This window comes from Dasypus novemcinctus, chromosome 5 (assembly GCF_030445035.2).
Source record: "Dasypus novemcinctus isolate mDasNov1 chromosome 5, mDasNov1.1.hap2, whole genome shotgun sequence".
Classification (NCBI taxonomy): Eukaryota; Metazoa; Chordata; class Mammalia; order Cingulata; family Dasypodidae; genus Dasypus; species Dasypus novemcinctus.
This window is the reverse complement of record NC_080677.1, coordinates 87,009,420-87,023,672: the sequence shown is the minus strand read 5'-3', so window position 1 is coordinate 87,023,672 and position 14,253 is coordinate 87,009,420. Positions and strand designations below refer to the sequence as shown.

The following is a 14,253-nucleotide window of genomic DNA, read 5'->3' as shown; positions in this document are numbered from 1 at the left end:
CCTCCAAAACATGTATCTTAAATCTGCCCATTTCAGTCCATGTCTACCACCATCAACCTGATCCAACCTACCATCATTCCTTACCCTGGGCCACTAGAATAATCTGGTCTCTCTGTATCCATCCATTCTTGTGCCATCTACTTTTTAGCTAGAATGAGCATTTAAGATACAAATATGACCATTCCTCTTTGTTTCAAAGTGTTTCAGTTACTTCTCAGTTACTGCAAAATCCTTAAGGAGACCCAGCAGTTCCTACCTAGCCTAGTGTTTACACTGCTACCTCCCACTCACACCTGGCTCTCCCGTTTTTTTCTTGTGCATTAGCAACCCCAGCCTTCTTAAAGTTGCTATTGCTGCTTTGGCATGCCCTTATCTAACCCCACAATCTGTTATTTAGGAAACTCCTACTCATCTTTTATTTTATTCTCTTCCTCTGAGACATTTGAACTCTCTCTAATCTCTGAGCACTTCAAACAACTGTAGATTAATGTGTTTAATGCGATTATCTGATTGACACTTGGCATCCCTTAGTGGATTATAAAATCTCAATGAAAGCAGGGGCTGGGTTGCTGATTTTGCTCATGTTTTGTCTCTGGTGCTTTGCACAATATTTATTGAAGACCTTTAGTAAATATTCTTTTTAAGAATGAATGAACCAGGGAATGAATGAGTGGGTAGATAAGTGAATGAATGCCCTAACTGTCCTGGCAGGGGCAAAGACAGTCCACTGGAAGTCACTTTCTGTGGGAACCAGGCAGAGGTTAGAAAGCAGGATCTGGTGGTAGCATTTATTTTCTGTATAAGGGTCTTTCTTCAGATAAAACTTTTTAAGTAAGGAGGCAAACTAAATGTGGGTGTGAGAAGACATGCAGGGTTATAATTCTCTCCTAGCTTTTCCTCCTGTTTTTATTTTGAGAATGTAACAATCCTGACACAGTCAGTAAACAAATGACCTTTAAACACCCAAATATCAGTATTTTCTAAAATTGCCTGATTTGGGGAATCACCTGGTTTGTTTGATTTTGGAGGTCTGAGTGGGAGTGGCAAAACCAGTCAAAGCAAGCTTGGGAAACATGGCCCTAAGGTTTAATATCTGGGAGCTGTGCAACTCAAGCATAAGTCTTGACCACTTAAATTTGAGCCTATCAAACCTGTAAATGATGGTTTAATTATTTACCTTAGAGCTGGTTCCCTTCTACACAGTGACTGAATTTTTTTTTTCTTCTGTGCACATGGGAACACTGTATAAATTACTTGTAGATTAAGATATTTCACAGTCTGGAACTTTTGAGTTTATTTATTTGTTTGTATTTTGGAACATATTAAAAAGGAAGATTTGGAGGTCACTGAACTTTTAAATTTATTGTAAGACTGATGTTTGACTAGTGAAACTTGTGGTTAGTAATGTTTTCACAGAGACTGAACTAATGAAATCTAATCTTAAGGAAAAAACATTTTTTTGCATCTTGAAAGTACAGATCTGATAAATATGCCAAAGTTATTCTTCTATTACCAAGTTATATAAGAGATGATAAATGAGACCTTTGTAAACTAGTCCATTGAAAAATTAAATTTCTCGTGCAGGTGATATAAAAGGAGTTTGTAAAGGTGTTTTAGATCCTAGGTGAAAGATGTCGTTGAAGAGAAATTAGTTTCTCTAAAGGTTTCACTTTATAGTTGGGTGCTGGTAGTATTGGAATGAACCTTGTTAAGCAAGTTTGCAGATTTCAGGAGTTCAGTGGCTGAGACTGCTCACAAAAGCATTTAGCACCTTGGGCCAAACACATTACTTGGGTACCAGATGGGTGAACTAATAAGCAATTTAATGTAAGGTAATGATTAGTATAAGAGTTTGAATGAAAATGTGTTTTTAAATTGCTTATTTTCTAAAGTTATTCTGCACTTACTTTTGTGTCAGTTAGATATACAATATTACTGGTCCATGGTGAATTTTCTGGTATGTGAAATATATGTCCCTAAAGATGCTGAAAAAAATTACTGGTCTTTATTCTGTATCATGCCTACGTATAACCCTGATTGATGTCAACTATAGTAGGCATCTTAGTTTACTAAGACTGCTGTTAAAAAGTACCACATGTTTGGTGGCTTAAAACAACAGAAGTTAGTTGTCTCAATAGTTCTAGTGGTTAGAAGTCCAAAATCAAGGTGTCAGCAGGGCTGTGCTCTCTCTGAAACCTACAGGGGAGAATCCTCCCTTGCTTCTTCCTAGCTTCTGGTGGTTTGCCAGCAATTCTTGGCATTCAGTGGCTTACAGCTGCAGCACCTCAATCTCTGCCTCTGTCATCACATGATCATCTTCTCTCTGTGTTATCTCTTCTTCCCTTCTTATAAAGACACCTGTCATATTGGATTAAAGGCCTATCTGTCTTCAGTATGATCTCATTTTAACTTCACTAATCCCTCTGCAATAACCCTATTTCCAAATAAGGTCACATTCCCAGGTATCAGGAGTTAGGGCTTCAATGTATCTTTTTGGGATACATGATTCAATCCATGAGAGTAAGTTATTGAGTTTTAACCAGTTCAGCTTGTTATTATTCATCTTTTCCCTGCGATATATATTAAAACTTTTATTGGAAATTAGTAATTGGGATATTTTTACATCAGTTTAGATTGCACTTCAGGTCAAGAACCTTTAAATGGGTCATAAAAATCAATCACCTATTATGTAGTTAGGATAGATACTATTTTGTGAATCTTTTCAATCACTTATTTGTTGCAAATATATGTGTGAGTGTGTGAGTGTATGTATATGTGTTACTGGGTTGCTATATAAAATGGATTTCTTAATGTGGGACATAGTCAACCAAGTTTGAAACCCATTGTTCTAGACTGATGTATCTGGAGAATTCTTTTGCTTTGTCAGGATCAGAAGACCATGAATTCCTCAACCCTCTCTTGTATGTATCATCACAAGGAAAAATTCCTTCAAAATAAAATGAGATGTGGAATCTTTTGGATGAAACTATTTGCAAGTGGTCTCATACCTACAACAATTTGTTATCTAGATAATAGCACCCTTTCATCACATGTTTCTTTTGTCTTTCATTTCAAATTTAAATTGTATAGTTCACCACCTCTTCTATTGCATACTTCAGAACTGAGTATCTGGACAGAATTTGACTGTAGATTTTCTGCTTCTTTATTTTCACATACTTTCCTCCTCTTCTCCCTCCTCCTTTTTCATTTTTCCCTTTCTTCTACTGATGTTCTCATCTATTTACTGCTTCTTTTCATTTCTGTAATAGTAATATTATCACAACAAGTTCCTTAGTGGTAGTGTGACTTTTGGGAACTTAAAAAAGAAATGTCAAAACAATGACCTGATAATGCCTTTCTGGGAGATACTTGGTCTGAATTGTGTTTCTGGACCTTTCTGAATCTGTCTCAAGAGGACAAGAAAGTTTTGATCAGCATGGAGGCAAACTGATCTGTGGTTTTAGGGCTGAACAAGCCTAGTCATTGTGTTAGGGAACTTTCAGTTGCTCTGATCTTTTCTTACACTCTAAGAAGAGAAAGGCTAGAGACCTCTGTGCTTCTTTTCCCCCACTTCTTCCCAGGCTTGGTTAGCAAATGGAGCTTGTCTAAGTAAGAAAAACACTGGTCGTTTATCTTTCCCTGTCAGGAGAGAATATTTTTTCTTTTTCTTTTTCTTCCTGTTTGGCTACTATAACAAAGGCTAACAATATAGCTGTGGTTTAAACATGATAGGAAATTATTCATCTCACATTTAACAGTCTAAATGTAAGTAATGTAGGGCAATTATGGTGTCCTCATGGTGTGGGGGACCAGGATTCTTCTATTTTGTTGCTTTGCCATCTTTAACTTGAAACTTTTGGCTCATAGTTTGAGATGGCTGTTGCTGTACCTACTACCATATCCTTATTTCAGATATCTTACAATGGAGAATAGAAAGGGAGGACATACTGCTTTTAAGGATACAAACTACAAGCTATGTATATCATTTCTCCTCATGTGCCACTGATAAAATCTAGTCACACAGTCACACTTAGCTGCAAGGAAGGCTGGGAAAAAAACAGTTTTCCGTTGGGCAGTCATGTGGCCTGTTAAAATTTATGTTACTGTAGAAGAGGAGAGAGATATCAGTGATACAAGAATCATCTCCACCATATTAGTCAGCAACAGAGAAAGACTTACTTTTGGAATGCTTTTTTTTTTGCCCCTTTCTAATTTATTATTGCTTGTGGGCAGAAGTTTCCACTGAAGTTATCAAGTAGATTTGAGGTGAAATGAATTAACCTGAAAAGAGTTAACCTGAGTTAAGTTATTTTCCTTGGGACTGTAAGTCACATTTATTCTGATGACTACAGGGGTAAGTGTGAAATATATTGAGAAGATGCTGCTTTCCTCTAACTCTTATTTTTTTGGGCTGTTTTTTGTACCTATATTTTTCACCTTTCTTGAGGCTAATTTTACATTTGTTTTCTTCATGTTTTTAGAGATGGCACAGTCACAAGGCTGGGTGCGAAGATACTTCAAGGCCTTCTGTAAAGGTTTCTTTGTGGCAGTGCCTGTGGCAGTAACTTTCCTGGATCGGGTCGCCTGTGTGGCCAGAGTGGAAGGAGCATCAATGCAGGTGAAAACTAATACAACTTCATTCTTTAACGCTTGTGCTCCATTGTTCCCCAAACACTAGAATGAGATTTCTGTTTAGCATTTCCATGATGGGACTTGAAAGATAAAAAGACCTGGAATAAGGTCTTTTAAGATAAAAGTTTTTTTAAGATTAAAAAAAACTTTACTAAATTTCTTTATTTTCTATAAGGTTTTCTAATGAAAGCATTATAATCAGAGTAGTGGCGAATAAAAATAATTATTAGATAGTTCTCTGTATCTGTATTTTGATCTTTTCCAAGAACAGGGTAAATGGAGATTCTAAGGAAAATTTACTAAATCACACTTTTGTGTGTGTGTTTTTGTGTATGACCTGTGATTTTAAGATATTTTAATTAAATATCCATAATTGAATACCCTTTTAAAGACAAATTATTAGTACTGTTATTGGTAGGTTCTTTTTTCATTGCAGATTAGGAAAAACTCATTTACCCTGTTGATATATACTTTTACTATTTAGAAAAGTCTAGAGCACTGATCCTGATTGAAAAAATTAACTACAGTTTATATTGGAAGAACATTGGACTAGATATTTCCAGAAATTAGGTGCAAACAGTCTTCTGGGATAGCATAGAGGAAATTTTGTTTTAAAGTTGATGTCTAGAACATATTTAAGTAAGTTTATATAGTTAAGCATTTGCATTAGTAAAATGATTCAGTTTCTTCTATTTTTAGCATATATTAAGTTCATGCACTGTGTTAAATAGCTATGGAAAACAAGTAAAACGAATATATAAGTTTCTAGGAGCTTAAAATTATATAGAAAATAACCAACTTAGTTTTTTCTTTTTTTCACTTAGAGCTATTTAAGGGCATAGACATGAAATTGCTTTACTGCAGTTAGGGTATTGAAAAATCAGACTGCTCCCTGAATTCTCTGCTCTTTGGGCAGGGCTAAAGATCTAAAGCTGGGTAGTCTGAATATTTACGTCTACTTCATCATTTGGATTTTGAGGGACTTCTCTTAGGCAGGGATTTTGACCTCAATCGTGGTCTTTGGGTTCCCTCCATAGTGAGTCACCAGGCAAATTAGTAGAACTTTGAGTGCAAAAGTATTTTATTGCAAGGGTATGTAAACGTTTACAGGTATGTGGCTTTATTCTTGAGCAATTAATACATTTAACACAACTGAGGCTGAATTCCTGGCAGCCTTCTCTTGACTCAATCCTTAAGGATAGCTGGATTTTTCTTTGCTGAGCTTTTGAGTCAGATCCCTTATTTCAGATTAAAATTGCGTTTCTCCAGAGCCACCCACATTCTTTTTTGGTCCCTTGAACTCCTTTGAGTATGTATGTATCTTTTGGTAACACATAATCAGGTTTATAATGATTTTTTCTAATTCTGCTAGTACTGTCTACCTGCACAACCATCTCTATCCTGAGAGGAATCTCTCTAGATCATACAACCTCCTTACCTTGTATTTGATAATATTCCAGAGGATCATGTGGCAATCATAATATCCTAGTCTTCATGTTTTTAGCTCAACAGTTTTGCCGAATATCTGTGTTCATGGTATGTGTTAAGAGCCAAGGAAATTCATAAAAAAATAAGATATGGTTTTTGCTCACAAAAAATTGGCTGTTTTATATAACTGGATGAGATTTATCCCCAGTGAGAAAGACACTGAAGAAGGTGTTATATAGCATCATTCCCAAGTGCTAGTCTATGGAGTAATGCTGGGCTTACTGCAAATACATTAGAAATATACAGTTATTATAGCAGATTATATATTTTATGAATTTTAGACTAACTGTAGGTATACTTTCATTTACAGTTTCATTATATATCACTAAATCATTGTTAAAATTACTTAAGAGTAGAAATTACAATGATGAAATGTAGGGATTAACTAATTTGGCATATTTGAAGATATCTTTGCTACTCTACAACTTTGATGAACTGAATATGTGTAGACCCTGGGGTTCAGCAGAATTCTTTGACAATTGAAATAAACTCTTATCTTCAAATTTCTCTTATAACTTAAATACTGACAGAGCACTGCAGGCATTTTTCTGGAGTCCCTGAGCATACAGCAAGGAACACAGCCTGCTTTTTTAAACGATGATGCATAAAAATTACATGTGGCATGGGACAATTGGTTGATTTTTTTGTGAAGGGAAGTAGTATTCTCTAAGCCTGTGATATCCTTTTGTGTGAAAACTAGAAATATGAAGGAAAGGCAGGAAAGGAAGAGACAAGAAAGAAAAAAAACATAGAGAAAATGGAAAGTAAGTAACATGGATCAGTTGGGCAATAGGGATTGGTGGAGAAATTAGACAACTGTGCAGTAGTCAGTGGCACAGAGGACCAGTGGGCAGAAAAGTGCTGTGGTGAAGGGACTGATAGCCCCTCTGAAAGAACTTCCTTGGAATTGTACCCTTGAAGACCTGAGACATCTCTACTGTGTTCTTGTTTGTAGCAGTGGTGGAAAGTGTCACCTAGTCATTCATTCTACATCTCAATATTCCTTGAGGGACTCTGTATACCATTCTAATGAAATTCACATTGGTGTAGTTTAGCAATCTTGAGCCTCATTCATTGCATAGTATTTTTGTTTGTTTTTCATCTAAAAATTTTATTGAAGTATATTATTCATACATGAGCATACATAAACAATAAGTATATAGTAAAACTTGTGAACTTAGAAAACAACTATGCATATACAGGGCTCCCATCCATCACTCCATCACCACTACTTTGGATTGTTGTGAAACATTTCTTACAAACTATGAAAGAGCATCATCAAAATATTTCTTCTAACTATAGCCCATGTCTTATGTTTGGTGTATTTTTCCTACCATGGCACCCAATTATTAGGACTATGTATTAGTATTATATATTTGTTATAGTTCATGAGAGAACTTTCACATATTTTTTGGATAACCTTAGTTCATTTTCTACCACAGGATTCCCTGTGTTATACAGTCCCATGCTTTGCACAATCCATTCAAAGTGTATGCTCAGAGGCTTTCATTTTAATCATAGAGTTGTGCTGCATCCCCTCAGTCAATATTAGAATGTTTTCATTACTCCAGAAAGAAAAATCCCATACCCCCTTATACTCCCATATTGGTGTCCCTTAAAATCGATATAATATCTTCTTTGTCATTGCTGCAAAAATATTACAATATTATTGTTAACTGTCATTTGTAAGTTAAATTAGTTGTAATTTTTCCATCTATCACCATATCTATACTTTGTCAAAGAACATTCTTATATTTATACTGTGAACCACAATCTTCATCCATTACTGATATCACTATGTGATAGTCCCTAGATTATCCTCCGGCTTCCTTTCAATTGAGATTTACATTCACGGACTACCCCTTTCAAGCACAATCACATTTATATATTAGCAGTATTAGTTATACTCATGATAATGTGTTATCATTAACTCTATTCATTTCCACATGTTTACAACAAACCTTATTAAAAATTCTGTATACATTAAGCATCAGCTCCTTTTTTCACGGAGCTCTCAGTTTGTTTCCATTGGTTAATATGTCTATCTTTATGTTAGTATCATACTATTTTTAACCATTGTAGCTAAATACATGCTTTAAATCAGAAAGTGAGAGTCCTCCAACTACTTTCTTCTTTTTAAAACATTTTGGCTATTTGGGGTCCATTACCCTTCCAAATAAATTTGATAATTGGCTTTTCCATTTCTGCAGAGAAAGCTATGGGGATTCTTATTGGGACTGCTTTGAATCTGTAAATCACTTGGGTAGAATTGACATCTTAATGATATTTAGTCTTCAGCCCATGAACATGGAATGTCTTCCATTTATTTACATCTTTGGTTTCTTTTAGCAAAATTTTGTAGTTTTCTGAATACAGGTCCTTTATGTCCTTGGTTAAGTTTATTCCTAAATATTTGATTTTTTTAGTTGCTAATATAAATGGGATTATTTTTCTGATTTCCTCCTTAGATTGCTCATCAGTTGTATATAGAAATGCTACTGATTTTTGCATATTAATCTAGTATTCTGCCACTTTGCTGAACTTGTCTATTAGTTCTAGTAGCTTTGTTTTGGATTTTTGCAGATTTTTCTAGATGTTGAATCATATGAAAATTTTACTTCTTCCTTTCCTATTAGTGTGCCTTTTATTTCTTTCACTGGCCTAATTGCTCAGGCTAGAACTTCTAGCACAAAACTGAATAGCAGTGTTGACAGTGGGCATCTTTGTCTTGTTCCCAATCTCAGTGAGAAAGCTTTCAATCTTTTACTGTTGAATACAGTGCTTTCTCTGGGTCTACCATATGTGCACTTTACCATATTGAGAAAGCTTCCTTCTATTTCTGTCTTTTGGAGTGTTCATTATCAAGAAAGGGTGCTATATTTTGTCAAATGCCTTTTCTGCATAATTGAGAGGATAATGTGATTTTTCTTTAATTTATCAATGTGTATTATTACACTAATTGCTTTTCTCGTGTTGAACCACCCTTGCATATCTGGGATAAAACCCACTTGGTCATGGTGAATAATTATTTTAACCTGCTTTTGGACTCAGTTTGCAAGTATTTTGTTGATGATTTTTACATCTATATTTGTTAGAGAAATTGGTCTGTAATTTTCTTTTTTTGTAGTATCTTTATCTGGTTTGGTATTGGTGATATTGGCTTATAGAGTGAGTTTGCTGATGTTCCTTCTTATTCAATTTTTTGGAAGAGCTTGAGCAAAATTGGTATTAGATTATCTTTGAATAGTAAATAGTAGAATTGACCTGTGAGGCTATCTGGTCCTGGACTTTTCATTTTTGGGGGTTATTGATGACTATTTCAATCTCTTTACTTGTGTTTGGTTTGTTTAGGTCTTCTATTTCTTCTACAGTCAGTGTAGGATGTTCGTGTGGGTCTAGGAATTTGTCTATTTTGTCTATGTTGTCTAGCATGTTGACAGTTAGTTGTTCATAGTATCTTCTTACGGTCTCTTATTTCTGCGGTGTCAGGTTTAATATGCCTCCCTCTCATTTCTGATTTTATTTATTTGCTTTTTCTCTCTTTTTTCATTGTCAGTCTAGCTAAGAGTTTGTAGATTTTGTGATCGCGAAGAGTCAACTTTTGGTTTTGTTGATTCTATTTTCTTTTTTCTTTTTTTTAATCCCTCCCCCCTTGTGGCTTTTTTGTGTGCTGTCTTCTCTCTGTGTCCATTCCCTGTGTGTTCTTCTGTGTCTGTATTTTTAAATTTTATTTCCCTTCCCCCCCTTGCGGCTTACTTGCTGTCTGCTCTCTCTGTCCATTTGCTGTGTGCTCTTTTCTGTATTTTTGCTTGTCTCCCTTTTTTGTTGCGTCACCTTGCTGAGTCAGCCCTCTATGATGTCTGCAGGCTGGATGGCGCTCTGCAGTGCTTGTGGGCTGGGTGGCTCTCCGTGGCATGTGGGCGAGCCTGCCTTCACAAGGTGAACCCAGGGCCTCCCATATGGTAGACGAGAGCCCAACTGATTGAACCACAGCCACTTCCCTCTATTGTCTTTTTTTTCCCTCAATTTCATTTATTTCTGCTCTGATCTTTACTATTTCTTTCCTTTGGCTTTGTTTGGGATTAGTTTCCTGTTCTTCTAGTTCATCCAGGTGTTCAGTTAGGTTTTGATTGTAGTTCTTTTTTGTTTTTTTAATGTATGCATTGAGGGCTATAATTTTCCCTCTGAACAGTGCCTTTGCTGTATCCCATAGGTTTTGATATGTTGTATTCTCATTTTCATTTATCTCAAGGTATTTACTAATTTCTATTGCAATTTCTTCTTTGATCCTTAATTATTTAAGAGGTATTTAATTTCCATATATATTTCCCTTTTCCTTTCTGTTATTGATTTCCAGCTTCATTCTGTTATGATCAGAGAAAGTGTTTTATATAATTTCAATTTTTAAAAATTTATTGAGACCTGTCTTTTGACCCAAAATCTTAGCTATCTTGGAGAAGGATTCATGAGCACTTGAGAAGAATGCATATTCTGTTGTTTTGGGGTATATTGCTCTTTAAGTGTCTGTTAGGTCTAGTTCACCTATCATAGTATTCAAGCTCTCTGTTTCCTTATGTATCCTCTGTCCAGATCTTCTATCCAGTGTTGAGAGTGGTGTATTGAAATCTCCAATTATTATTGTAGAGACATCTATTTCTCCTTTCAGTTTTGCCAGCGTGTGCCTCGTGTAACTTGGGGCTCCCAGGTTATGTGCATAAATATTTATTGTAGTTATTTCTTCTTGGTGAATTGCCTCTTTTATTAATATATAATGACCTCCATCATTTCTCTTAACAGTTTTGCATTTAAAATCTATTTTTTTTATATTAATATCACTGCTCCAGATCTTCTTTTTACTATTATTTGCATGGAATATCTTTTTCCACCCTTTCACTTTCAACCTGACTTTGTCCTTATGTCTGAGGTAAGTCTTTGTAGACATCTTATAGTTGTCTCATATATTTTTTTCCATTCTTACAGTCTATCTATTTCGATTGGAGAGTTCAGTCCATTAATTTTCAATGTTATTACTCTAAAGGCATTACTTACTTCGTCCATTTTATACTTTGGCTTTCTGTTGTCATAACTTACTTGTCTTTTTATCTTTTAATTTACCCTTACTAATAATCTTCATTTCTGCACTCTTCTCCAAGTCTTTCACTCTTTTCTTTTCTTTTAAGGCTGTGGAGCTCCCTTTAGTATCTGTAGTAAATCTGGTGTTTTGGTAACACAGTTTCTGAGTTTTTGTTTGTCTGTGAAGACTTTAAACTCACCCTCATTTTTCTTTTCTTTTCTTTTTTTGAAGACTTATTTTTATTTATTTATTTCCCCTTTCCCCCCCATTGTCTGCTCTCTGTGTCCATTCGCTGTGTGTTCTTCTGTGTCTGCTTGCATTGTCAGGCAGCATGGGGAAACTGCATCTTTTTTGTTGTCATCTTGTGTCAGCTCTCCATGTGTGTGGCACCACTCCTGGGTGGGCTGTGCTTTTTTTGCACAGGGTGGCTCTCCTTGCGGGGCACACTCCTTGCACGTGAGGCATCCCTACACAGGGGTGCCCCTGCATAGCACAGCACTCTTGCCTGCAGCAGCACTGTGTATGGACCAGCTCACCACATGGGTCAGGAAGCACTGGGTATCAAACCCTGGACCTTCCATATGGTAGGCAGATCCTTAATCAGTTGAGCCATGTCTGCTTCCCTCACCCTCATTTTTGAAAGACAGTTTTACTGGATAAAGAATTCTTTGCTGGCAGTTTTTCTTATTAATTACCTTATATACATCATACTGCTTTCCTTTTGCCTCCATGGTTTCTGATGAGAGATTGGTACTTCCCTTGTGTGTTATGCATTGTTTTTCTCTTAGTTCTTTAAGGATCCACTTTTTTAAAAAAATACTAAATGAACAAGGCTTTTTATTAAGCATTGTAAGTAGCATTCAGTAGCCTTCAAATATACCACACCACAGTCCATCTATGATCAATCAAACCCATCAGTAGTTTATTCTTGCACAATCAATGAGTTAGGGCAAAACTCCCTCCAACTTACAGAAAAAGCCTACTTAGATCTTATGGGCAGGGATTAGGGAATTATACCTCATTTCTGATCAATAATGTGTGATGAAGAGCATCATGAGAGTTATATGAAAATGAATAAGAAGTGATTCTGATTTCGAAATACAGTGTTTAGAAACATTAGCAAAACATCAAAATGATATAGGTATACCCCCTTCTATTAAATTCTTGATGGGAATGTTCTCAAGAATAAGTAATTTGTTTTTTGCTACAGAAGGAGGGGAGAAGGTTTTTTTTTAAGATCAAAGGTTTTTTTTCACAGAATTTCATATTTGCTAATATGAAGGCATAAAAAAGCAACAAATAATAATAATGCAAATATACCAGGGTAATGTTGATATTTAAAATGGCTAGATAATGGGGGAGGGGGGAGTTAAAATAAATGCAACAGAGGTCAATAGTCACAAAGTTTTAAGGTTAGAACAAGATCAGTCAATGACCAAACATAGTTATCAGCTTTTATAGGACTGCTGATAGTAGCTTTTTATGTTTTGCAAATAGGCACATTTTTGTAAGAATGGAAAAAAGGACAATAACATGCATTATTAACTACACACTTTAAAAATTATGAACATGCATTTTTTTAATACCAAAGAACCATATCGACAGTGATGAAATTTAAGAGAGAAAAAAAACTGTGGTGTGCCTTATTTTTTCATAATCATAAAATCAAATCCTTAAACAAGGCTTTATTGTGAAACAGTAATGTGAGATCAAATATAATGGCATACGTATGGTGCCAAATGCCAAAAATTTTATTTTAAGCTATATATATTCAAAGACCTCTTTTTATTTTTGTATTTATCATTCTGAATAGTAGGTGTCTCTGAGCAGGTTTATTTGGATTTAATTTGCTTGGGGTGTACTATCCTTTTTTTTTTTTTTTTAAAGGATGTTTGTTTTTATTTACTTATTATTTATTTTTTATTTATTTTTCTCCCCTTCCCCCCGCCCCAGTTGTCTGTTCTCTGTGTCCATTTGCTGCGTGCTCCTCTTTGTCTGCTTCTGTTGTCATCAGCAGCACGGGAATCTTTGTCTCTTTTTGTTGTGTCATCTTGTTGTGTCAGTTCTCCATGTATGCGGCACCATTCCTGGGCAGGCTGAACTTTCTCTCGCGCTGGGCGGCTCCCTTACGGGGTGCACTCCTTGCACGTGGGGCTCCCCTATGCGGGGGACACCCCTGCGTGGCATGGCACTCCTTGCGCGCATCAACGCTGTGCATGGGCCAGCTCCACACGGGTCAAGGACGCCTGGGGTTTGAACTGCGGACCTCCCATGTGGTAGGTGGACACCCTATCCATTGGGCCAAGTCCGCTTCCCTATTCTTCTTTATGTCTTACATAAGGGTTGGGAAATTTTCGGTAGTTATGTCCTCATATATTCCTTTTGCCCTTTTTACATTCTGTTCTCCTTCTTGAACATTGATTATGCTTTGTGCATTTCACGTTGTCATTCAATTTCCTAAACCTTGTTCTGTTTTTCCGTTTTTTTCTTTTTGTTCTCCTGTCCTTGCAAGTTCAGATATTCAGTCCTCCAATTCATTAATTCTGTCCCCCACCAATTCAGATCTGCTTTTATATGTCTCTAATTTATTTTTGTTTATTTATTTGTTTGTTTGTATTTTTAGGAGGTACTGGAGATTGAACCAGGACCTCGTACATACATAGGAAGTTGTGTGTGTGTTCTTTTTTTAAGAGATACTGGGGATCAAACCCAGGACCTCATACATGGGAGGTAGGTGCTCAACCACTTAAGCTACATCTGCTCCCCTGTAATGTATTAATCTCATCCATTGTTTCTTTCATTCCCATAAGATCTCTTACTCTTCTTTGCAGGCTTTCAAATTATTCTTTATGCACACCCAGAGTCTTCTTATCGTTTGTCTCTTTAGTCATATTTTTCTTCAACTCCTTGAATTATTTAGAAGATTTATGTGATTATCATTGATCACTTGTCTTAAATTCTGTGTCTTGTCAGGATTTTTGGTTCGTTCTTGACTGTGCCATCTCTTCCTGTTTCTTAGAATGGCTTGTAAGTTTTTACTGATGTCTAGGCATCTGATT

General features: G+C 35.9%; 1 protein-coding gene across 2 annotated transcripts in view; it reads left to right on the top strand.

Moving 5' to 3' along the window:
- Positions 1 to 14,253, top strand: part of IMMP2L (inner mitochondrial membrane peptidase subunit 2) — a 1,033,857-nt gene that overhangs the window by 31,062 nt on the left and 988,542 nt on the right. For both annotated transcript variants that reach the window (XM_058297204.1, XM_058297205.2), the window contains exon 3: positions 4,482 to 4,618. In XM_058297204.1, the coding sequence (XP_058153187.1) occupies positions 4,484 to 4,618 (135 nt within the window). In that variant the 5' untranslated portion in view covers positions 4,482 to 4,483. The remainder of the gene's footprint in view (positions 1 to 4,481; positions 4,619 to 14,253) is intronic.